This window comes from Carassius gibelio, chromosome B5, assembly GCF_023724105.1.
Source record: "Carassius gibelio isolate Cgi1373 ecotype wild population from Czech Republic chromosome B5, carGib1.2-hapl.c, whole genome shotgun sequence".
Classification (NCBI taxonomy): Eukaryota; Metazoa; Chordata; class Actinopteri; order Cypriniformes; family Cyprinidae; genus Carassius; species Carassius gibelio.
In genome coordinates this window covers 30,931,092-30,957,808 of record NC_068400.1, presented here as the reverse complement: position 1 = coordinate 30,957,808, position 26,717 = coordinate 30,931,092, and the positions used below count along the sequence as shown (strand labels likewise).

The 26,717-nt window shown below is 37.5% G+C and overlaps 1 protein-coding gene across 2 annotated transcripts in view; it reads left to right on the top strand.

The window, feature by feature from the left end:
• Window positions 1-533: 533 nt before the first annotated feature.
• The window catches only part of fras1 (Fraser extracellular matrix complex subunit 1), a 104,970-nt gene continuing 78,786 nt past the window's right edge, over window positions 534-26,717 (top strand). For both annotated transcript variants that reach the window (XM_052557053.1, XM_052557052.1), the window contains exons 1-2: window positions 534-973; window positions 1,852-1,883. In XM_052557053.1, coding sequence (XP_052413013.1) covers window positions 907-973; window positions 1,852-1,883 — 99 coding nt within the window. In that variant the 5' untranslated portion in view covers window positions 534-906. The remainder of the gene's footprint in view (window positions 974-1,851; window positions 1,884-26,717) is intronic.

Below are 26,717 nucleotides of genomic sequence, written 5' to 3'. Positions count from 1 at the left end.
TAAGTTATGTGGAGAGATTTTAAAACAACATTTGAATATGCATCATGGTTAAAAAGCTCTGAATGAATTTCCTAAGTCCACAAATGTCCAAAATTTTTTCCCTTTTTTGTCCTTGAATGAGCCCCAAAGCAAGGATCAGATTGCCCTGCTGCACGTGACCTAGGAATCTTTGACCGTTAAGCTCACTACTATTTTTAGTGATATATATATATATATATATATATATATATATATATATATATATATATATATATATATATATATATATATACATATATACACACATACATACATACATACATATATTCTAATGCATGCACAACGTTGTAGAAATATAATTCGCATGATTCCACCAAGTTTGAAGTGCATTTTAAACACAACCTAAAAAAATCGCAAAAATGTTAGTTTCTTCCATAGCACTCACTGATTGCCACAAAACCTGTCAAAACACAAATACCCGTCAAAACTTTGATGGCAATAGGTTTTGTTCCCACAGTGGTAGAGGGGGAGGAGGGGGCTTCTCAACTCGTGAATGCAGCTGCTCGTGTCTCTAGTAACTCACTTTAAAGAGCAGCTCGTATACTCAGTGATTGTTAGTGCCTGTTCCCCTGTAATTACTCGCGTTCAAGTTGTCTTAGTAATGGCCCCGCACTTTTAAGAGGAAGGATTTTGGTGTGGGAGCCGCTCTTTGTGAGGAAGTTTCGCTGGAGAGCTCACTGGACTGTATCTACTCGGGACTGGATGCATACCAGTAACGATACCGACCGTCTGCAAGACTTCAAGCTCACGCGCTGCTGATTGATTCGAGTCCACAGGAGAGCAACGATGATACGCACTCATTCACAATCAAGTTAAAGCCGTTGTATTTTTTGTGCATTTTGGATTAAAACAGGTTCTAAAGTGAATATGGGTCCTGTTTGGATCCTCCTAACCGCTTTAATTGGATACAGCACCAGCTTGCCCGGAGCAAAAGGTTTGTATTTCTGTACTTTCTGCTTTTTTTAACCGTTAGTTGCAATAAAATAAATGTACAATTCCAGATGAATCTGTTTGTCCCATAGGTACGCTTGGAAATATGATTTTAAAAAGCAATGCGCAATAGAGAGCTTTGTAATATTAAATAATCGCATGACTACAATGTCTCAGAAAGGATGCTGTTTATGAAACAGCGCCTGCGTCCTATCTGTTATCTTGATCTTCCCACATCAACTTAATACATTTGCATAAATTCACTTTAGCTCAGTCGCAAATGATGATTATTTAGAAGTTCATTGACAGTCAGCGTTATGGCTATTGATTCTCAAGATAAATGTGCATTTCCTTAGGGAAGCATGCTTTCTCGGACAAGTAAAACTTTGATATTATTTAGACATCATAACCCAGTTAACTTAATCTTCACAAGAGTTTCTGGACCATATTTTTAAGATTACCTAATGCAAATTTGTATGGTCTTAAATAGCATTTGTTTTCTGGTTAGTTTGCTTGATTTTAAGTGATTTGCTGCATAAACCCTGTATTTAAATAGTTAAGGGTAATTATTCCCATCTGTATTTGTATTAACATAGTAAATTAATGTCAAACCTATAAAACTAAGCAAGATTATAACATGCTGACATCCTTGTTTTTACAGCCTGTGAGGGTAAACCGTAAAATTTCATGAATGAACCATGTGGCAGTCTTTGTGTTCTTTCACATTGAGCGACAACAAGGGCATTTAAGACATTGTTGGACACATGATTGCCATGACTTGGACATTTGTCCACCATTAATCATGAACTTGTCAATTGGCCTGCAAGTGAAGATGTATCGATCCTTTTCCACTCTTGTTCACCTCATTTTCTTCATCCACAGGAGCATGTGTCCATCAAGGCTCATTGTTTGCGGTACGTATCCATTCCTCTTCTTATTTTTGCTTCTTTTTAATCTGATTAATGTACTGTTGAGATTTGTTGCTTTAAGCAATAACCCTGGCCCATTTATGCAAGCCATTGTGTTGTTAATTATTTAGAGGCCCATTATCACAGCACTGGCATTGAAAGGATTCGCCTGATAAAGTATCAGTCAGAATGGGTCTCACAGTCACTACAGATGTATTTGAGGAGAAGTGCCTCATAAATAATGAACGTGCTGACTTTGTGAATGGTAATGAGGAGGAGATGGTATAGACTATGTATCTTGAGAAATGGAAAGAAACCTTATTCAGGTGTTTCTTCTACAGTTCAGTGGAAATTGCACAGCCCCTCTCAGATTCCCATGTGTTTTGTTGTTTAGAATGATGAGATTGCACTTTTTGGTTGTTCCTTTTGCAGAACTAATGCTTTGGATGTTAACGTGCATCTAATCTTTCAGGAATATTTAGATTGTAAGTGCACAGAGGCAATTTCTTGTGTCGTCACAGAAAAAAATCTCCAAAACAAATGCTTAACACAACTTTCATACATGGAACTGTAGTGCACAACAGGTTTTCTTTGTGGTTTAATGGAGAGTAATGACACATCTCTGACTCTGCTATTGTGTAATGACCGTAATTAAAAGAAGTGTAAACACAGCAGCCAAATTCCTTCCTTCACTCCCTGGGAACTGGGAATGGAAGTGAATAGTATGTGTGCATTATTCCCTATAACATGGCTCCTCATGGGATTCAAGAGGCTTTGTGGGGAAAGGGGGGAGAGATTTGGGATGACGGTCATGGACAGGTGGAGACATGCTGGAGGGAGTCAGGAACAGGCTCTTTGGAGTTCAAAAGAAAAGCCAGCCAAAACACCTGGACAAGGAGCCACAGAGTCCTGATATGAAAAAAAAGAGGGTTTAAGTAGCAATTATGACCCCAAACTCTATTTTTTGTTGTTAGCAAAATCAAAGCACTGGTTAATATAACAAGTGAATGGTTAAGCCCAGACAAAACTGGGTATACAGTTCAAGTCTTTTTCGATTTATGTGGTTTCTTGGTGTAATAGAAATATTATAATAAGAAATTTAATTCTGTATAGTACTTGTACAGCTTTTTTAGAGATGGCTAATTGTATGTTTTCCTTGTTAACCTTTGAACCCTTTGTTTGATGATCAAAAGTATGGTGTATGGAAGAAATACCTTTATTCAGCAAGGTTGCTTTAAATCGACCAAAGTTACCGTAAAGACATTTATAATGATGCAAAAATGTTCTCTTACAAATCAGTGCTGTTCCTTTGAACTTTCTATTCGTCAAAGAATCCTGAAAAAAGTAGCACAAATTCCACAAGAATAAAGTGTGTTCACCCCAAAATGAAAATTCTGTCATTAATTACTCACCCTCCGTTCCAAACCCATCAGACCTTCGTTCATCTTCATAACACAAATGAAGATTTTTGTGTTGAAATCAGAGAGCTCTCTGATCCTCCCATAGACAGCAATGCAACTGTAATGTTTCCAAGTCCAAAATGTAGTAAGGAGATCGGTAAAACGTGACATCAGTTGCTCAACTTTAATTTTGCGAAGCAAAAAACTAAACAAAAAAAAAAAACAATTTATTCAACAGTTCTTCTCCCCCACGTTACATCTTCCACTGGGTACTTTACCCAAGAATGTCATCTATGTAGTCAGCGTTTTTTAAACTTTGTTAATCATAAGAGATGATTCTTGAGAACCATGTCAGTGTGTATTAGGATGATTTCAGGAGAATCACGTGACATTAAACGCTGGAGTAATGACTAATGAAAATTCTGCTTTACTATCACAAAATTTACATCTTAAAATAGTTATTTCATGTTGTAATAATGTTTCACAAAATTTATGATCAAATAAATGCAGCCTTGATGAACATAAGATGGGCCTACTTAAATAAAAATTAAAATTAAATAAAACTTTACTGGCCCCAAAACTATAGTATATTATTTTTTCCTGCTGGCAGAAACTAACCATTTGTTGTGTGTAACAGTGACATGAATTTGGATGTGTATTTGTTATTATTGTTATGTGACACTGGGTTGAACAGAGCCTGCTGAGAGTTATTTGGCAGTTGGTCTGAAGTTTTTCTGTCATTATTTATGACTGTGATACTTCAGCCTTCAGCATTTTTAAATCAGAGAGTGTTAAATGCAACTGAACTAAAACAGTAGATGAAATGACAGATTTGGGGACATCTCAGGAGTGCTAATTTAGTTTGAGCAGACACTGGAAGAAAACAGCAGTTTTGTGCGTGTCTGCCGTGAAGAGTCTTTGCAATGAATACAGTATTAAGATTAATGAGACCCAGTGCATTAGCGCTCACCCTTTCCATTCAGCAGCACACTCTGAAATAAGGTACAACACCACATCTAAACATATCACTCATGCCCTGGGGCACAAATTCCTTGCATTGCAAGTAGTCCGCCTCTAAGCAATTGAAATGTAGGGCAACTCAAGAATAGAACTGACTAAACAGAGAAAGGCGCAGATTTTGCTCGTTTGATTGGCTTTAAAATAAATTATTTAGCTAATTTCAATGTAGCTACAATTTAGAAGTATTAGTGGGAGAAAAACTAATTTTCACATTGAAAAATTTGGTAAATGGCTACTTACAGACTTAAAAAGATTCAACCTCTGTAGGACATTTTCTGAAACTATAAAGAACAAACAAGGGACTCATGAACAAACATCACAAAATAAACAAACAAACAAACAAAAAAAAAGTTGTAGATCATCCAATTTACCACACACAATATTAAAAACCAAGGGTTCCCAAACTTTTTAAATGGGTTATTATAATGATTTCAGCTATTTTTTGGTCTTGTGGACTACATGTAAACATCTTTTATGTAAAATATCTTAATCTGGACAGTACTAAATAAAAAAATAACATGCATTTTGTATGTTCTCTCTTATTTTGTAAAAAAATATTCTGATTTTCACAGATTCTGCAAGGGCTTCCCAAACTTTTGCATGCAACTGTATATTAATTTGGGACTTTATTTTGTAATTTTGACCTCCCAATAAACTCAGTCATGGAAACTATACAATACTACAATTAAGAAGTATTAGTAATGTGAGCGTCACCAGTAACTGACCCCTAGATTGGTCGTTTAATACTTGCCCTGTTTAATATGCACTCAATGCACCTGAATCTGAAGTTGAACCCTAATCCTGCAGATTTTTTACATTGAAACATGTATTAAAACACTTCATAGAACTGACATTCTCTGTTGCTAGTAATAACAAACCTTTTTATTTACTGTCAGAATTTATTTAAACAGTTATCATTTGCGGTAAGCAGAGCCTGTTTGTTCATGCTCTGTTAATGAATGGGTTATTCCATAGGCTTCCTAGTGTGGATTACTTCTCATAGCTTTATTGGGTAATCCTGCAGTCCTTTAGGTACCAAACTAGATTTGACCCCTTTCTGGCCCCTTGAACACATACAATTTTGTCGCACTGATTGAGCTAAACCGCAATATGGCAAACCAGTTGGGTAAATAGCATGCAGGGATGTTTAAAAAGTGGCTTAGCAGTCTTTAAATTCCTGGATCTGGGATTTTGTGGATGCTCAAACAGAGCACAGATTTTTTTTTTTTATTGTTCTTCAAGCGTGTACAAAGATGCTTGTTTAAAAGCAAACACCCTGCTCGACTAATAGACAAGCACTCCAAGCAGGCTGAATGGTCTAAAACCTCCTCAAACATGTAGTTCTAGCTTGAAGGTGCCATTTCTGAGTTGTTTGTCTTGAGGTCATCGCCTTTTGTTCCTCAGGTCATTCCGAGTGATTATCTTACAGCTTTTAGTTGAAGCGTGTTTGCATCTTTTCTAAAACTGTGGACAGATTGCTAGTTTTAAATGTGTGCATTCTTAAACATAACCTCACAGGAACAACCAACCTTTGTCTAATGTTTTTGTTATTAATGTGGTGATGAACTGTTTCTCCAAGCAACTTTTCTCACTCTCTGCCTACTGAAAGGTTAAAAATGATTTTTAATATAGATCATCCAAAATTTTACAATTCTGGCATCATTTACTCACCCTCATGCGGTTTCAAAGGTGAACATTGAAGAAGATAATTTTAAGAGCTTTGGGAACCAAGCGGTTTTGGTGCATGTTGTTTTTTCTTTCATGCCAGAAATCATTAGGATATTAAAGGAACACTCCTCTTTTTTTTTGAAAATGGGCTCATTTTCAAACTCCCCTAGTTAAAAAGTTGAGTTTTACTATTCTTGAATCCGTTAAGCTGATCTCTGGGTCTGGAGGTAGCACCTTTAGCTTAGCTTAGCATAGATAATTGAATTGGATTAGAACGTTAGCATCTTGCTCAAAATATTTTTCCTATTTAAATCTTAAAATTTAACTCTGTAGCGACCAGGGGTGCAGCAGGCACAGTGTTATTATGCAGCACCTGAAAATAGTCCAAAAGAAAATAAATATAAGCTAAGCTAAAAGTGCTTCCACCGGACCCGGAGATCGGCTGAATGGACTCGAAAACGATAAAACTCAACGGTTTAACTCAAGGGGAGTTGGAAAATGATTTAAAAAAAAATAAAAAGTGGAGTGTTCCTCTTATGTTATGTTCCATGAAGATTTTATATAAATTTCCTACCATAAATATATCAAAACGTAATTTTTGATTAGTAAAATGCTTTCTTAACAACTTAATTTGGACAACTTTTTAAGCGATTTTCTCCAGTATTGAGATTTTTTTTTTTTTTGCCATTTGAGACTTTAGATTTTCAAAATATTGTCCTTTCCTAACAAACCATACTTTAATGGAAAGATTTAGCTTTTTAGATTATTTATAAATCTCAATAAAAAAACTGACCCTTATGACTGGTTTTGTGGTCCAGGGTCACATTTAAAGAAGTTGACATAGCAATTTTTTCAGTAAAAACAGTAGTTTATTAAGACAGACTTTGAATGTTGGCAGCACAGAGGCTTGGTTTGAAAGTTTAGAAACAAACTTTGGGGAATGGATGGGTGGATAAATAGTTGTTGTGCGGGGTAAAATAAGGAAATGTTTATGAGGCTTCCATTTGATTTGACTTTCGCTTTTCCTCAGATTAAAATTTTACTCTATTTGGGGCTTCAGTGTTATATTAGATGTCGTTTGAAATGAACTCCAGAAGAAAACAGCTGAGTTCGGCTACCTGTTGCTCTCCCTTAAGTGCTGCTGCTGGCAGAAGTCAGATCACTGGCAGTCAGAATAAATCATGTTCAGACATGATTCATTCTGACATTTAGAATTCAACACTTCATGCACTTCAGTTTGAACCCCTGCTCATCCACCACAAGCCGGAGCTTTTGGGATTGGAGGACTACTGTTGTGCAGAATGTTTCAAAGGCCAAACCAAAGTTGAATTGCTCGTAAGTGTTTAATTTTAATAGGAGAATCTTTGTGGAAAGTGTCATGTCAGAGATTCAGCATCTCCTTGTGGTTATCTGCACATCTGCTATTGTTTCCGTTGTGCTTTCGAACATGACTCCTTGTGTGAATTCCATGGAGACAAGCGGAGGTGTAGCAACAGAGGTGCAGAAAGATGGTAGCCTGAGGAAAGACAGCCAGACGGGGCCTGTCTCTGGCTCCAGCCTTCTCCCCCCTCAAGTGCCTAATTTTGGTTCTTGCCCATATTCTCTTGTTCAGTGGCAAAACAAAGGCTTCACGGTGTGGCCTGCCGCACAAGATGACAGGACTGAGTTTGCACTTGTTTTGCTGGTAAAAAGAGATCTTCACACATCAAATCTACAGGTCTTGGCGAAAGTCCCAACTGATAACAAGGGATCTCACATCAAGCCTCAGCTAAGGAAAATGTCTTCCAATTCCACGTTCTTTAGCAGCGTTTGATAATGAACTTAACTAGAGGCAAGCCTCTGGCAGGTTCATGCAACAAAATGAATAGCTTTTATAATGAGCATCAATTCAATCCAGGTTGGCATTTATGAGAGTAATTTAGGTGTGATTTGCGTTACAATTAAGGTGCGTGATCTTTATCTTGATTGTGTCTTGGAATTTTATTACAAAGCTCCTTTTCAGACTGTTGAATGGAAACTCCTGAGATGTTTTGCCAGTTTAAAAGGGAAATGCTGGGTGTCTTTTGTGGAAATATTAATCCACCTGAATGGCCCCTTATCACCGGTGCCAGTTTAAATGGTGGGGAATTAGAAAGCAAACACATGGCAGACTTTTGCAATGCTTTATAGTTAAACTTCAACTCCTTAATTGCAGGACTGCTCTTTAAATTAAAGACATCCCAAATCACTGCTAACATATGCACTGCAATCAAAAGATATAACATCTCGGAGACAATCATTTATACAGTTTAGTGTAATTCAGATAGACTTTTTAACGTGTTGTGGTGAAAACATTGAGCGGATGCATAATTGTATATATTATGTGTTGTATTGTGTAAATACTGCATTTCTTTGCTAATCTGATAAGGATGTTTAGTAGCATTTAAGAAGTAGCCTACTGCTGATATTTGAAACTGAGAAAATTGTCATTCTTTAGAGCTGCTGGATTGGTTGCACTAAATTTTGACATTGTCTTGAGCATCTGACGCATTTTAAGAGGTTCATTGTCAATGTTTATTTGTTTGTCTTTAAGCTGTGTGTGTGCTATAACTTCCTTTTTGTTAGAAACTTTTTTTAACTTTGTCTTGTGTTTCTCAATGAATAGGGAACACTGCCATTCAAAAGTTCTCTTTTGTTCGCCCAGGCATTTATCTTAATAATATGAATATTTTGAAATATTATAATTCAAAGCTGCAGTCTGTAGGTTTTGCCTCTTTATCGCCATCTCTGTTTGAAACCTGCATTGCAGTTACTTGTGGAATTATTTTCATTACGTGGGTTGTGCTTCGGCACGGCTCCAGCAAACATGAATCTAATATTTTGAGGAGTATGTGTGGCTCCACACCAGTGTGGATACTGTACTTAGAATCCACAGATTCTCGCCTACGTCTTGGAATATATGACCCAAATAAGAATTTTCACCGGATGTTGTCATCAGAACAAGTAACAAGTCCGCCACGTTTGTTCTGACAAACTGAGGGAAAATGCATTACAATAAATTGCATTACCAATGGTGATTTAATCTACCAATGATTAGCTCATGTCACACCACTTCAAAATCAAATTGTTAATGTTAACATCAGCATTGCGTGACTAATTGTTTGTAGTGTGTATTAGCGGGTAGATTTCAACTACTGTACAGTTGCAATTTCTAATTGTCATACCATTCGAATTTCATATTAAGAAATTCTTTTAACCCAAAAAGCAAATTTTTCATTTTTTTTTCCATTTAAACTTTCCACTTTTTTTTTTTTTTTTGCTAGACCACCTGCTCCAACAGAAAGCCTCCCAGGTTGTTTCTTTAAGAGTTAGAATTAAAAAGACGTAGGGGTTCAGATCAACTCAATGGAGTTAATGGTGGGTTAAGTGAGGGCTCTAAAGGTTAGTGACCTTTACGTAATGGACCTTCTCATAAGTGTGGGGGTCAAACTGTGACAGGAAGTATGTAAAGGGTGTCTGTCTATGTACTGTAGCAGAGAACAAGTTTGAACTCATTAGTGAAGCAATCAGTCTCATTCTCTTTGTTGTTGATTTCTTAACTGCCTTTGGCTCACTTACCAGTTAATTGAATGGGAGTATTTAATAACCATCTTTTTATATGAAGATTCCTCCAGTTTTGTTTTGCCATTAAACTTTTCAAAGATTAGGGAATTATATCCTCAGCTACACAAGCTGTCTTTAAAAGAATAAATGACAGGACATCAAAGCTTGTCCTCAGTTGAACTCGTTTTGCCTTGCTTGGGTTAGAGTTAGAGGGTCATTTTAGCAGCCAGCTGCCCTGTAAGCCCTGAAGCCCCTGCTTCTCAGTGGTGTCTAGATGCTACAAACAAACCTGTGGGTGTATTAATAGAATGCAATTACATCTGCTCAGGGTCGTGCTGCCCCATGCCTTCCCGCTGGACACAGGCATTCTTTATCTTGTCTGCTGGAAATAGCAGATGGCCTCTACCTTCTTTCTTATGCGGAACCGAGTCAGCAAACTAACATTTGTACTTACATTTGTGGTAGGCCTTGAAGGTAAACAAGCCCCTCTGATTGTTTACCGCCCTCCACACAGAGTCCCAGAGACATTATTAATCTCATCAGTTCAAAGCTTCCATCACCCGCAAGCTCAGTTCAACAGCCAGACCCACTGGGGCTTTGTTTTCTTCTAATTTTTACCACAGTTTTCACACTTCCAGTATTATAGATGAAATTAGACCGGTTGGAATAGTTTACACCTGGTATTAATGTCTCAGGTGATACGATCGCAAGTGACCAGTGAAGACAGATTGGGCTAATGCCAGGCATTAACTGCATGCTAAATGTTAAATGAAAACAATGTTTTCATTGTCTGTTAAATGTGACATTATTTCTATTTTTCAAAATTATTTTACAATTCTCTGTGTAAAAAAATGCAATCTGTGTCACGAGGATATATTTCTTTATCCTCATATTTGTGAGTAATACATTCCATTCAGCTTGTTGTTTTTTTAAGTTGGCCAAAAGGATGTTACTACTTTTTCAGAAATAATTGTGGCATAGTAAAGAAAAAAAAAAAAAAAAAAAAAAAAAATATATATATATATATATATATATATATAGTAGAAAACTGTTATTGTCAGACTCTTATCCATGTTGTGTGTGTGTTTTCTCCCTGTGACCCAGTTTTCGTCCTCCGGTTGATCATTAACTTGATTCCAGGTGTGTCTCCTTAGTTTCTTGTTATCCTGTGTTTAAAAGCCCCAGTCCTTTCAGTTAGTGTTTGTCGGTTCTTAAGCGGCATTCCTCAGTTCCTGTGTTCTTATCTCGTTGTTGATGGAATTAAACTCTACGGAAATATTCTCCTGTGTCTCCTCGCTTTCTTCAAGTGAAACGTGACATATATGATGTTTAGTACCATTTGAATCATGGAAAGATTTACATCTAATAACAGCCAATACGTTGCTTATTAAATATGAAAAATTATTGGTTATGGTATTGACCAACCTTTTCATATCCGTGCATACCTAAACTGTAAAAAACATCTAACTTCAGTTTTGTCAGATTAAATTGTAAAAGTTTGACTGAACTAGCAAATTGCATGACATTTTTTTTTTTACCTCTGTGTTTTGGCCTTATCCACACTTGAGAGATTGTGTTTGTTCTGCATACAATTGAGCTTTTTGAAAATTTGAAGTGGATATGTTTGAAATGCCGTTTTTGCATTGTAATGTAGACTGTGAAAACCAAGTAATTCTATAATGATGACGCATGTTTAGTCATGTCACGCATATTGTACTGATATATACCTGTTTAAACTGGTATTGTGTCTGTTATGTGCTATTCACTTTCACACTGTTGCTAAAGATATGTTTCTTTGTACAGTCTTCACACTCTTCTATAACAGTCCTGCAAAGATGACAGAAAATTACTAGCAATTGCTTTCCTGTGGCAAAGCATGAGTGAGCGCAACTAGGATGCATCAGTGAATAGTGAGATATTTTGCTAAATAATACAATGCTGACAGAAGAATAGTTTGAGAACTGTATTATGCTTGGTATCATCTCTGAGCTTTTATGTGATTTTATGAATACAGAGTAAGGTGAATTTAGCATTTTTCCAAAGTTTCAGTGTTGATGAGAAACTTGAAGAAAATGCGGACAGAGAGCTTTTTGAAATGAAACGTCATTTTAAGATTCCAGAGTAATGTAGACGTAGCCTAAGAAACTGCTACAAAACATAATAACATTAAACTGCAATCTTATTGAACATGGATCCACAGATAAAACCATTATTTTTCTCAAAAAAGTTCTCAAGCTGGTGTCACAAGTTTTCTCAGCTGCTGATTTTATTTAATTTTTTCTACAGTGTAGTATCAACATGTCCCAAACATGTCTCCTTTGAGACAAATTTGTGACTTTTGTCACTGGTGTAATCATAAATCATGAAAGATGTTTGGGCTGATGAGTTGTCTAGTAGTTCGGTTAACTGACTCTGTCTTGCGAGAATCATTCTCTATCCTTTGATTTTTCTCTTTGGCGACATGCTCTCCTGATGTATGTGTGTTGAAAGGAATGTTCTTGCTCATTGTGTCTTCTGTCTTTACTCTCCGGTCAATGATTTGCAGGTAGACAGCACTGCGAGACTGCTAGTGCTCAGTATCTTTGCATTCCCTGTGGTTATCCCATGGCTGTCTTTCTCACCACCTGTCTTTTCCTCTTCTCCTCTCCTGTCATCCCTTTAAACCTCAAACGAACGCTACACTTAGTCTCTCTCTGTTCAGGTGTCATGACAGGTTTTGTTAGCAGTACAAAACACCTGGATAGAGTCTGCTGTGCCTCTTAATGGGGAAAACTGTAATTTGCAGCGGAAAGATTGTGAAGAAAAGAGAGGTACGGAAGGGGAGGGCAATCCTTCAAGGTATTATCAGAGGCAAGTGCTGATCTGTCATTAGCTTCAACTGTTTTGTCATTTCACAAGCAGGTGTATGGGTGAAAATTACCATTTGTGCGATCAACGTGGTGAAGAGATCTGAGAATTTGCTTTTCAGTTCCTTCGCTTTCTTTAGGGCTTCAAATTGTATTTCAGGGGTTATAGATGGAGACCAAATAAATCAAAACCTTGCTAGACTTTTTATAATTTTATTTCAACATTTATATACTTATTTTCTCTTTGCTGAAGAGGCGTTTGAAGTAAAATGTTGCTGAAATGATCATCAATGCAGTGAAAGCATTCAAGCTGTCGCTCTCTGCGATGAGTGCTAAAGAACAAGGTATCAGTAGTGTGAGGGGCCTCTGACAGTGCTGTGAATAAATACTCTGAGCTCTTTTCTCGTAGGGAAGAGTTTGACAGCACATTTATTTTGATAAGCTGGATCCAGGTGGGATGCAGGTGTGTCATTGCCTTCAAATATTTTCATAGAGCAGCTCAAGTGAGGCACGGCATGCGTATATAAATTAGGGTTCAGTAAAAGGGTTAAAGGAAATTATTTTTTTTTTTTTCAGCAAGGACACGCAAGGAATTGATCAACAGTGACAATAAAAGCAAGACAAGGCAAAGTTTATTTATATGGTACATTTCATACACGATGTGTAATTCAAAGTGGTTTACATAAAAGGAATTAAAATCATGAAAAAAATGTAAATGAAAAAAAAACACAACAATAAAAACAAAACAATAAAAAAAATTTAAGAATAAAAAATTATGATACATAAAATACAGTGCAAAAAAGACTTAATGTATGTTAAAATGTTCTTTTGAACTGCCCATTCATCAGAGAATACTAAAAAATATTAGTCAAAAGCATCACAGTTTTCTACACAAATATTAAGCAGCCCAACTGTTTTCAGCATTAACATCAGTGGTGAATGTTTTAATGGCATTCTTTCACAACTTATGTAATTATGATGTTTTATATGGCTGTGCCGCTGTAGATTAAGCAGCTATATGGCGGGAAACACTGATACATTTAATTTCAGTTTGAATTTGTTAACCGTTAACTCAGAATGTCTTATTTAGTGTCCCTTTTTTAGTGCCTATATAAGAAATACTCAACCTTCATGGTCAAGCAGTAGTTCAGAACCTAAATTGGGTTTAAGAACCTGACAAACGTTTCACTCCCTGCCCTCAAGTCATAGCATAACTAAGCCAAATTAATGAGCACCAGAGGCACTCAAGATAAGTCACCTCTTTCTACTGTTCCATGGAATGGGAGTGATAATGAGTGAGCAGAGCTTTCATCCACCATTTTGTGTGAGGATTACAGAGGCCCTGTTTATACCGGTCTTAAGATGAGTTTTTGTTGATCCGACGACACGTGGACAATGCTGAATACAAGTTTAGCACTTGTTCACTTTTGACCACTTCCAGAAGTAGATTGCCTTCGCAATGTACACATTCATGTGGTCCAATGCATACAAACAGCCACTTAAGACCACCTCCTCTTTTTAAACATTGCTGGAAACATTGATTCTTGCCTGGCAGAGTTTAAACTTTCTAAATCATCTAAAATCGTAAGTTTGGTTTAGTTACCCATACACCCTCCCCTCAAAGAAATCAAGAAAGTGGTCGAAAGTAGACAGAAAAAAAAACGAATCATTTTGGGGATCTATGTAAAGAAATAAACTGCTTTTAAGGTACAACTCTGCTTTACGTTAGGAGCTTACACAGAGACTAGAAGATTGACCTTTGAGAGGGAAGTGTTGATGTTGTTCCACTCAGTCAAGATTGGGTCAGGAGGTGGACGGGTCGAGGCACCAGGTAAGTAGTCAAGGGGCACCTTTTATTGAACATACTCCCTCTGGAATATGTGTTTTGCTGCATTGGCTGGCTCTTGTTCAGAGAGAGAGAAATACTTTAACAGACAGATAACATATCCACTGCAATGATAAATATGTAAGACTTAACTTAAATTCACCGAGAGGAAAAGGTGAATCATGCAGCTTTCACCTGCTTTATGAGTTGGTGTAATTTGACATAATTCTGTCAGCCATGGGTCCCTTGCCCTTTTAGTGAAGTCACACTGAAAAGTAGTCCTGTACACTAATGAAATTAAATAGTACAGTGGCTTGGGGTTTGGGGTGACTTATAAATCATCTCCTAATCACTATTGTGTTTTTAAGCAATGCATGTAATCCTAGGTTGTTCTAGAAAGACCGCCACTTGAAAAAGTTTACTTTAAACCTCTGTAGATTACAGAAATGATTAGGCACTAGCACTTTTTTATATATATATATATATATATTTTTGTAATACTTTTGACAAGTAAGTGGTTCTAAATTCCAAATACGTATATGGATACTTCTGAATATAGGACCAAATAGATTACTGAAATTGAAAGAAACTTAAAGTTTTTTTCTGTTCTTTGTAGGATTCAGTTATCGGCTACAAAGACAACTTAGAAAGTTTGTGTATTCTGTACATTACATTAGTTTGTATATTGTACATTGTATATCACATCAGTTTTTATGTGTTATTTCTTTTTGAATAACCATTTTGACATCAGAAATACCACTATGCTATGTGATGGGAGTCCTGGTCAATCAGTGGCTTAGTCAAGGTTTAACAACCTGACAAGCATTCCGCTCCCTGCCCTAGAGTCATGCCATGACAAAGCCATATTAATGAGCACCAGAGATGTTCAAGCTAAGCCATAAACAAAAGGCTCCTCTTTCTTGAACCCCCTGAAGAAAGACATGGTTACCAGTGCTTGGTAACAGTGTTGTTTTCTAACTGAACAATGGGAAAGGTAGACACATCAGACCTTCCACCATCTCTCTATTTCAGCCTGTGTGATGGTTATGTACAAGGATCACTGAAAAACACCTGCTGAGTGTCCCAGGTGGAGAAAGTGTAAAGTGTAGCATATCACTATCTGTTACTTTACCAGTACTTTTTGTTGAGATGGTTTGTGATGAACATTGGATGGCACTTAAGATGTGTGATATACAAAACTGTTGCCTTCAGGCAGTAAGACCGAAATACAACAGTGTCTTTTCACATCTTTTGCTTTTCGGGGGTCATGTCCAGGTCAGCACATTGTTTTCTACCAGTTTTGTTATTCTGATGAGCTGTGTTGTAACTTAAACAGGCAATTCACTGGAAATGTATATTGTTCGCCCAAAAAGTGAAAATGTGAACTCCCACATAGATCAGAGAGCAAAACAGTGAATCACAGCCTGGAAAAAGGCTAACTATCCATATCCATTTAAAAATGGATATCCCATATAGCAATATGTATATGTATATATATATATGTGTGTATGTGTGCATATATATTTGTGTATACATATATTTGTAAAAAAAAAAAAAAAAAGACATCAATCAATCAATCAGTCACCTTTATTTATATAGTGCTTTAAACAAAATACATTGCGTCAAGTCAATGATATCGCTGTAGATGAAGTAGATGAAGTGACCCCAACTAAGCAAGCCAGAGGCGACAGCGGCAAGGAACCGAAACTCCATCGGTGACAGAATGGAAAAAACCTTGGGAGAAACCAGGCTCAGTTGGGGGGGCCGGTTCTCCTCTGACCAGACGAAACCAGTAATTCAATTCCAGGCTGCAGCAAAGTCAGATTGTGCAGAAGAAGCATCTGTTTCCTGTGGTCTTGTCCTGGTGGTCCTCTGACACAAGGTCTTTACACTGGATCTGTATCTGGGGCTCTAGTTGTCCTGGTCTCCGCTGTCTTTCTGGGCAGTAGAGGTCCTTTCTAGGTGCTGATCCACCATCTGGTCTGGATACGTACTGGATCCAGGCGACTGCAGTGACCCTCTGATCTGGATACAGACTGGATCTGGTGGCCACGGTGACCTCGGAACAAGAGAGAAACAGACAAATATTAGCGTAGATGCCATTCTTCTAATGATGTAGCAAGTACATAGGGTGTTATGTGAAGTGTTTCCGGTTCCGGTTTACCTAATTAATGCAGCCTAAAAATTTGGATATTAAAAGCATATTAGTATGTTATGTGTATGCCAGGTCAAAGAGATGGGTCTTTAATCTAGATTTAAACTGCAAGAGTGTGTCTGCCCCCCGAACAATGTTAGGTAGGTTATTCCAGAGTTTAGGCGCCAAATAGGAAAAGGATCTGCCGCCCGCAGTTTTTTTTTTGATATTCTAGGTATTATCAAATTGCCTGAGTTTTGAGAACGTAGCGGACGTAGAGGAGTATAATGTAAAAGGAGGTATGAAATGAATGAAATACTGAGGTGCTAAACCATTCAGGGCTTTATAAGTAATAAGCAATATTTAAAAATCTATACGATGTTTGATAGGGAGCCAGTGCAGTGTGGACAGGACCGGGCTAATATGGTCATAGTTCCTGGTTCTAGTAAGAACTCTTGCTGCTGCATTTTGGACTAGCTGTAGTTTGTTTACTAAGCGTGCAGAACCACCACCCAATAAAGCATTACAATAGTCTAACCTTGAAGTCATAAATGCATGGATTAACATTTCTGCATTTGACATTGAGAGCCGTAATTTAGATATATTTTTGAAATGGAAACATGCAGTTTTACAAATGCTAGAAATGTGGCTTTCTAAGGAAAGATTGCAATCAAGTAGCACACCTAGGTTCCTAACTGATGACGAAGAATTGACAGAGCAACCATCAAGTCTTAGACAGTGTTCTAGGTTATTACAAGCAGAGTTTTTAGGCCCTATAATTAACACCTCTGTTTTTTCTGAATTTAGCAGTAAGAAATTACTCGTCATCCAATTTTTTATATCGACTATGCATTCCATTAGTTTTTCAAATTGGTGTGTTTCACCAGGCTGCGAGGAAATATAGAGCTGAGTATCATCAGCATAACAGTGAAAGCTAACACCATGTTTCCTGATGATATCTCCCAAGGGTAACATATAAAGCGTGAAGAGTAGCGGCCCTAGTACTGAGCCTTGAGGTACTCCATACTGCACTTGTGATCGATATAATACATCTTCATTCACTTCTACAAACTGATGGCGGTCATATAAGTACGATTTAAACCATGCTAATGCACTTCCACTGATGCCAACAAAGTGTTCAAGTCTATGCAAAAGAATGCTGTGGTCAATTGTGTCAAACGCAGCACTAAGATCCAATAAAACTAATAGAGAGATACACCCACAATCAGATGATAAGAGCAGATCATTTGTAACTCTAAGGAGAGCAGTCTCAGTACTATGATACGGTCTAAATCCTGACTGGAAATCCTCACATATACCATTTTTCTCTAAGAAGGAATATAATTGTGAGGATACCACCTTTTCTAGTATCTTGGACAGAAAAGGGAGATTCGAGATTGTCAAAGTTTATGTTCATTCTGTTTGGGGAACACATTTTAAACGGCCAAAACTGTAACCTTGTGATTTGCATTGCCTTTTTAAATAAGATCCAGCAGTGTCTACGAATCTACGAAAGGGCCATGTTCTTATCTTTTAAAAGAGACTTGACAACAAGAGCATATCCTCCAAATTAGCCAAATGTGGTGGACCAGGGCACTTTTTATTGGCTCCATTTAAATTAATTAAATAGTGAAGTGGGTGCCAGAAATGAGGGGTCCCAGGGGGCAGAAAGGGGGGAAGGCTTTGTCACTGTAAACTTATGTGCCCCACAAAGGGATGGCAACGCTAAGTTATGTACGAAATCCCACTACTGTGAGTCGACTGGTCACTGTGAATACGTCCTTTGTTAGAAACCCCTCACTGTGTTCTAAAAGAACTGACCTTGTTCCAAAACCTGCTCCTCAATCCTCATGATCCACCCCGCTTGTCTTCCAAGTATTTGTGCTTTCTTCCTTTTCGACAAGGTTCAAAGAGTTAGGGCATTCTCAGATGTATTAGCAGAGCATGTATGCCAGAGACCCATTACTTGTGTCCTCAAAGTCTGCCCATAAAACCCAAGTCAACATCTTGATCTCCAGGACTTGCTGTCAGGAAAAACCTAAAGGTTTTGGTCCACCATCAGCTCTGTCCCTATTTTTTTGACTTGGCTGTGATTTCATTTGTTGCACTGGGAAGGTGCTATGCATTCTCTGAATGACTGCATGATGAATAGTGTTTACAACCGCTATTTCACTCAATTGCATGATGCTTGTCCTATATAGAGTCAAGCAGTTTTTATTTCTGTGAAGATAGATTTTTAGCAATTGCACATTCTTTCTGCTCATTCTTTACACCACTACATATATAAATACTAATAGTTCTCATGCAAATGAGATGGATCTTAATTCTGCTTTCTTCTTGTTGTTTTCATCAGAAGACACATTTCCTTCCTTCAGTATGACACAGGATTTTATACATTTTATACACCCGTATACATTTTATGTCTTAACAACACCAACAGTGTAGACCAGGAGTGTCATGCATCTTTTGATTATTTTATTTTTTAATCAGATATATTTTTGAAGGGACTCTGATCATAGTCCAGGTTGCCTAGGTGAGATTCAGAAGGGATTCAACCTAAAAATACATTTATTTATTTACTTAGGAAACAGCATGCATTTTCATTTCAATGAAAAAGCAGTTTTGCCTATTTGTTCCTAGGTGAAATATTGAGTTTTTTAAAGTTCATTTTAAAATCTACTTGGCTCAAGGGGCACAAGTTTCCGTTTTTGGGCTCATTCCATTTCTCAAGTAGAATGCAGCTATAGTCCACTGTATTTGGTCACAGTCCTAAAACTCCCCAAATCATATACAAAACACTAGAAGGTTTTTTTGTGTGTGTGCTGTGCTTTGATGTGTTGCCAGTGGATTGCTGTGCTCTTTTGTGTGCCTGGGCTGGGTAAGATGCCTGGAGTTCTCTGGAGGGCAGCCACTTATTCTGCTATGTGTGTCCAGGGACTTGCCCAACATGTGACACATGCAAGGTAGCTTCAGTGCTAGTGCTGACACTTGGTGCCATGCTTCAGTGCCTTTCTCTGGTGTTTTTTCACTTGAACTCCATAAAAAGGTCACAGGATGTCTCTAGAAATTCACAATAACAGAACAACTTGAGATTGTCTCATAACAGGGCGACCTTCAAAGTGTGGGACTTGTCAGTGCTGATACAGATTGTAATTTCCATCCTCATATTTTGATTTAAGTTTGAAATATCGTAAAATGCTGGACGGAAACACCAATATGTAAATGAAATATTCATAATGCACATAAAAAAACAAGCTGCTTGCTTGAGGTGGATACATTTTTTTATATGTTAAGAAAACACCTGAAAAAAGTGATACAGTTGCTTTCCAAATGGTTAAAACTCTGTTTGCTTTTCTGTTTTGGGCCAGTTTCCTTGGAAATGGTGATGGAAACACTATTTTATGTGCAAATTGTTTTGATGATTTTGTGATTTTTACAACCCAAGTTAATTGTACAAACTTGCCCTTGGCAAATTTTGTACAAAATTGTATTATGTTGCTTCTTGCAATTTTCACGACACTTTCAAAGTGAAGTATCTAGTGAGTGGCATTTAAAGTGCCAAAGTAGTTTTATCCAAAACAGATGACCATGAATCTGGCAATAAATGTTATGTTCATTGTTGTACAATCTTTTTTGAAAGATGAGGCGTGTAACTGCTTTACCTTTGTGCTCAATTGCTGCTATAGTGCAACTGTTCAGAGCTATTTGTAGAACATCAGGTCAGGGAGATGTGTACTAGCATGTGTTACGTTTAGTGTTGTCTCTCTCACAGGAAGCTGATAGACCTGCTTTGTGTGGATGTTTGCTTGTCAGACTGAGTAAGCACAGAAGCAAATTCATTGCCTGGAGCCTGTCCATTTTTCTTTTCTCTTCCTGTGGTTCTCTACGCCTGGGCTTTTCTGTTTCTATTTGTTTGGACCTCCTAGTTATAAAAAGCATGCTTTCAGCACTGGGGACTCATTTGGAAAGAACTGCATGGAAGGCTAGATGTTCTCTAACTTGCAGAATGAATTACTACATAGCTACACAAAGTAATTAATGTGCACTTTGATGAATCATGGTTGAGGAGGTGAACTCAGAAGGACTGTGTTTTGAAAGTACATTTGTATCTATAGGAAAAACTCCCTGGGAACAAGTGCCTTTGAAAATGGCCTCGACTCCTTGATAGAGCTGTTAGGAACAAGAGCGCCCGTCTTGTGTTTTAATCTCAAACAAAACTTCAAAGCCTCCCCTTGAGGCCCGACTAGATGGAAAAATGTGGCATATTAAACCAAAGCCTCATTGTCTGCTTCTGTCCTTGACCGATGTTTGCTTTCCCAGATTCAAACCTTGACTTGACCGTGGGGAACGGCAGATTATTTCCATAAAGAGAGATAATAAGTGTTGTATGATCTCACACCTGCAATTCTCAATAAATATGCTGATTGCAATTTAGGGTCTCAAATGTGAAGACTTTCACCTTCAGCAATGAATGAACAAATCAGTTCCTAATTTATTCATGCAAAAATTAATTATAATAACTCATTTATTGCTAATCCTTAGAAATCAAAAGTTTTTTTCATATTTATGAGGTTTTCACATTGTTGTTGTTTGTGATTGTCTCAGTGTTTGATACATATTGCATACAAAATAATAAAAATATGCTTTTTATATCTTATAAAAAAGGTTATTATGATTAAATCTAAAATACATACAGTATAAAAAATATGTAAATAGAATAAAATATTTGTGTTCTTATTTAACAAAAATCTTTCAACTGTTTCTTCAGAATATCTTCTTTTGTATTCCACAGAATTAAGAGTTAAGGCATGGTTTGAAAGAACATAAGTGTGAGAGGGATCTTTTCTTTCAAGTTTATAGTGAGATTGAATTTAATGTCCTAGAGGGTCATTTGTATGGTCTTAAATATAAAAACTATTTCAAAGAAGACAACCCAAGTTTGTGTTTGTGTGGGCTGTTGTTCCTTCAAGCTATGCGCATTTTCCTTATAGTTAAGCTATAATGTCTTTTGTATGGATTTTCATCTTCACCCACTAAGCTACACTGTGTGAGGGCATGTGGTGACATTTGCAAGAGACAATTAGTATAATATTGCTTGAATAGTTTGTTTAAAATTGATGCTAGGAGTATGATAGTGAGTGTTGCTCTGACTAGATGTTAGCGCCTTTGGCTCAGCTCCACCAACACATTCCCATTATGTACATCTTTAGCATTGCTAATGCTCGTAGCTTCTATTCCCTCAAGTACCTGACTATCTCTGAGGTCTTCGCTCAGGGCAAAAAATACAAGAACTTGTCTTTCATTGTTACACCAGGACGACTTCTCCTCTAGCTCTGTTTTTCCTTCTTGTTTTCTCCCACAGTCAGCTGTTTTCCTGTCTAAAAAAGTGCTATTAGCATTTTTAAGTTAAGTTTCTTTTTGTATGTTGGTTTATTGACTAAAAAATGACATACCTTAGAACGATTTTATATCTGATAAGACCTAATGTACGCTGATATTTTCATACTTGCTCTTTTTATAGCTTTTCCATGTACGCAATCTCTTATTTAAAAATGCTGTTTGAAGCAAGCATACAGTATTAGGTCTACAGTAGCACAGGGCGCCGAATACAGCACAAGGCATCTGAGGCATATAAGTGTTGGCCGTTTTCTTTATGGAGTCACAAATAGCTGGCCGGCAGTATCATATTTGCATTTTAAATATAGGCCAATCTATGGCAACCTCACTACAGTCATTAGTCTGCTGGCACCCAGCAATCAATGAGAGGAATGCTATACATGCACCGCTGATAGTCAAAGGGCATGAGTGTGGTAATGGAATGCAGTATATACAGTATGCACATGTAACAATAAAACATTGTCTAGCTATATAACCTCTGTTACTAATGTGTGTAGTTTAGGGATGGTGATGTAGGGAATGCTCCATATTCAGTCATTATTTTCCCTCAATATACAGTTTCGACATAGTTAAAATAGAAACATATTTCCTGCCGTGGCGCCAGGGTCAGCTGTTTTTCTGATGCATTCAAAGCCAGTACACTAAAATAATCTCCGGATAGTAACAAGAGTATCTTAGGGTGAGAGGATGGGGCTGAATTAAATATAACAGAACACCTGCTTTATCCATCCAAAGGGTGTAGGTAAAGCATCATTTCTGCAAAAATGCATGAGCTCAGCATGTGCTTTAATGTAATAAAAGAAGTTAATGTCACACCTGACCGAATGGAAAATGATAATGCAATAATATATGACAGCTAGTTTTTTTGTTTTTATTTTTTTGCTTTGATTAGGTGGTAGGTGGTGGTATTGATTTTATCCTGACCTTTTAAAGACTAGGTGGGGAGAGAACTGATTGAAATAGCTGTGTTCAGCTCAGACCATCAAGGCTCAAATCCATCTTTGAAAACATGATCTTAAATTGCTAAACCTACCCCTCAGACTTGTAAACTTTGAGACTAGCTGGCCTGTAAGCTATAAACCATCCCAGAGATACGGATTCAGTCCATTCTTTCATTTCCACACCGACAAATTGCCTGAAACTAAACACTTCAGTGTCCGTTAGGCTCTGTTCCTGCACGATAATGCACTGTAATGGGAAGGAAATGACTATGCCAATCAGTGCCTTCAAGTCTTTTCTTGGGCCATGATTTTCCTTCATGGCCATTTCTCTCATAGCAAAAATGTAGAGTGTGGGAAAACTGCTTACCTTCTATTTTCTATTGTAAGGTTTAATTTAACAAGAAAATATTTGTAAATAATAATTAGAATAATAGTACTACACTGTATAGTAATATATTATTGAGAAAGCAATGTTGTTGTTGTTGTTGATTTGTATTTGTATTTTCGATGCTTGAGCTTGGTATTTAGGAATGTACGGATTCCTTAACAATTCATTAACAAAGGCTCACCCAGACCTATGGAAATCTTTAATTGTGGTTACATACCTGAATTCTTTAGGTCCTGAGGGCACAGCTGTTGTGTTACATGCACATATAGCCTACTCCTGTCTCTTCAAATGCATTTGTCCCATCAAGGCTGTCATGTTTGTACAGTCATGTTGGTCTGTGTTCAGAATCCACAAACATAGCGGCAAGTTAAATGCAAAGGTACAATCATTTTAAACCTTCAGTGAGAAGTGTAGTGAAAGGAAAAAAAACTGATTACTATGGAAAACTGTAGCACAGCTCTCTGTGACTACTCAGTTATTTATGAAATTTGTTATACGCTCGCTTTTCAGGGCAAATAGCAGTAATTCCAAGTGTACATGGAGCTTCCGAGGTTCTGCGGCCTTTTGTATAAATGTTTTATACGTACAAAACGGCCTGTGAAAGGCCATTTTGTACGAGCTTTGTAACTAGCTTTTCTTGGAAATGTTCATACCCTTACAAACATTTGAAAATACGCTTTTACTGCAATTATCATATGCTTTTTAAATGTGCAAGTCATGATCAAAAAGCAATCTGAAGGGATTGCAATTAAAAAATTTGTTAGCACGATTCACTGGTCATATGTTGTCACAAAAGCACTGAAGAATGAACTAAACATTTATTTTGATCAGTCAATATAATTTTAATTTCATGCAGTTCATACGCAATGTGCAAACAGCTTTGACCAACATGGTTCTGAGGCACGCTGGGCTATGATTCCTACAATTTATTTGATGGTAGTGTTGGTAACTGACTTCAGACTCAAGCTGTGCGTATCATCTTTTATTTATTGAACTTTCAGATTCCAGCTCCTCACATCCAGAGCAAGAGAGAAGAAATTGCTTTCCACATATGGTGATAAAACAGGCCAGTGGCATAATGAAACTCAATGACATATTTAGCACTCTGTACAATACGCAAAGGCTAGTCTCATTGTAAGACCAGGTTTACTACTGCTCAGCAATTTTTTTAATGATTTTGTTTTTAAATGTATTATTTAGAGGTTCAAGGTGTAGCACTGAAACCCTATTGTACTTGTTAGAATGGTCACAGATGAGCTATTTCCACGTTAAAACTGATCATGCAGTCCAAACCGTAAGTCGTAGACTTTAGACTTGGAGGAATGGTAGTACTTACACCGTCAACAACGTGACCGAGGCTCACTCCAATCAGCCTGATGAGGGCACTACAGTTATTGAGAGCACGCATTCGCTCATGACTCCTGATTCTGCAGTAGTATGCAAACTTTTGTGCATGAGGCTTAGCTTCCAGGAGCACTGCTGATTAACAGTCTATTCTTGTCTGTAACAAGTTGTATTTCAGCAGTGAAAATGTGAATTGTAGCAGTGACCTGGAGTACACTTTTTAATCCCAAACATATGCTTATAATCCTCTTAGTACAGGCCCTTTTTGTAAAATGTCTAGCTCCCCTTCCAGTCCTTCCATGGAATCTGGAGGGAGCAGAGATAGGCTCATTGCAGCCGTCCTCCAAGTTTGACATCCATCTGTCTCCAGCTCTCTAGCCCTCAGTGGGGTTTGGCTCAGCCGCAGACCCCTTGAGTGTTGCTCAAAGACTTTTTGTGATTGACTACATATTTCTGCTCACAGTCGGCCTGCTTATGGCCTGCTTGCTCTGATAGGCTCCTGCTGGCCTCTAAAGCTGTCAAAGCTCTTGGCAATTTGTAATCCATACATCCTTATTTCCACCCCATGGCCCAGTCCTGGCATGCCTAGTCCCGGCATGCCCTTAGGTACAAAGTTCCAGTGACAATGCATGCAGGAAGTTGGTTGAAATATTAACAGTTTTATTTTTAATTAACCCAAGTCTAGTTTGGCAATTGTGAAAGTCTTAAATGTTATTTATGTGTTAGGTAATTAGTGTCATTTATATACAAACATCAATACAGATAACTCTTAAGACTTTAAAGGGATAGTTCACCCAAAAATTGAAACTCTGTCATTAATTACTCACCCTCATGTCGTTCCAAAGACTCACCCTCCCATAGACCGCAAGGATCCTAACATGATCAAGATCCAGAAACGTAGTAAGGATATTGTTAAAATAATCCATGTGACATCAGTGGTTCAACCATAATATCATCAGCAGTTTAACATATGCATCGTATATATGTGGATGCATTGTTTATGTATGTGATGCTCTCCAAAATTGCTCCAGGGTGAGAGGAGCCTTTGTTGAAGGGACGAATTGTTGAATAAAGTTGTTATTTTTGTTTTCTTTGCACACAAAAAGTAGCTTTTTCGTAGCTTCATAAAATTACGGTTGAACCACTGATGTGTTCGGGGTGGGACCTTTATTTTAACAGCAGTGCCTGAGCACTAGTGATAGCAATTTTAGATTATTTGACCGACTCTGAACTTTGAGTCCCTGGGGAAGCTGGGCCTAATGGTTAGAGAGTCGGACTCCCAATCGAAGGGTTGTGAGTTCAAGTCCCGGGCCGGCAGGAATTGTGGGTGGGGGGAGTGCATGTACAGTTCTCTCTCCACCTTCAATACCATGACTTAGGTGCCCTTGAGCAAGGCATCGAACCCCCAACTGCTCCCCGGGCGCCGCACCATAAATGGCTGCCCACTGCTCCGGGTGTGTGTTCACAGTGTGTGTGTGTGTTCACTGCTCTGTGTGTGTGCACTTCGGATGGGTTAAATGCGGAGCACGAGTTCTGAGTATGGGTCACCATACTTGGCTGAATGTCACGTCACTCACTTTCAGCAAAATAAACAAATCTTTTTTCGAGTGGTTTCATTCATTTTGTTTGTTTTATCAAATATAATAAGAATCTTACGTGTTACTTTCCTAACATGTCTATTAGTACTTAAACAAATGTTGATCAAACTACAAACAATACAAAACTATAATGCTATTAGAACAGATTAGCTCACCTCACCTCATATCTGACAAGTCTTTGTGTTTGAGTCGTTCTTTTATCACGTGGCAGCCCTGTAAGCTTTAACCTATGCACTCTGAGCTGGAAAGAGAATTGATGAGTTCATTTATCAAGTCATCATCAGGTTTGAGTCCTTCCTTCACCACGTGACAGCCCCATAAGCTTTAAGCACAGACTGTATAAAAGGCTTTAACCTATCATTTGTTCTTTTGTCACGTGATGTGACCGCATTGGAAAGAGAAATTACAAGCTTCCTTACAAACGGGGGCATAGTTATCATCATCATCATCATCATCATCATCATTATTTTCATCATTATTATATTCATTATTTTCTCTTACAGTTACTGCATTTCTAGTATAAAATTGTAGCTTTACTTCTTACAGTTTATAAATATGTGAATTTCTATTTCTGTCATTATGGTTATTTTCCATACACTGAATGTTGTAACATGTAAAATGAGTGTTACCTTGGCTTTATTTGAAAAATATGATTCCCAATGTACACGAACTTCACAGAATACTGAGTGTCCTTTTC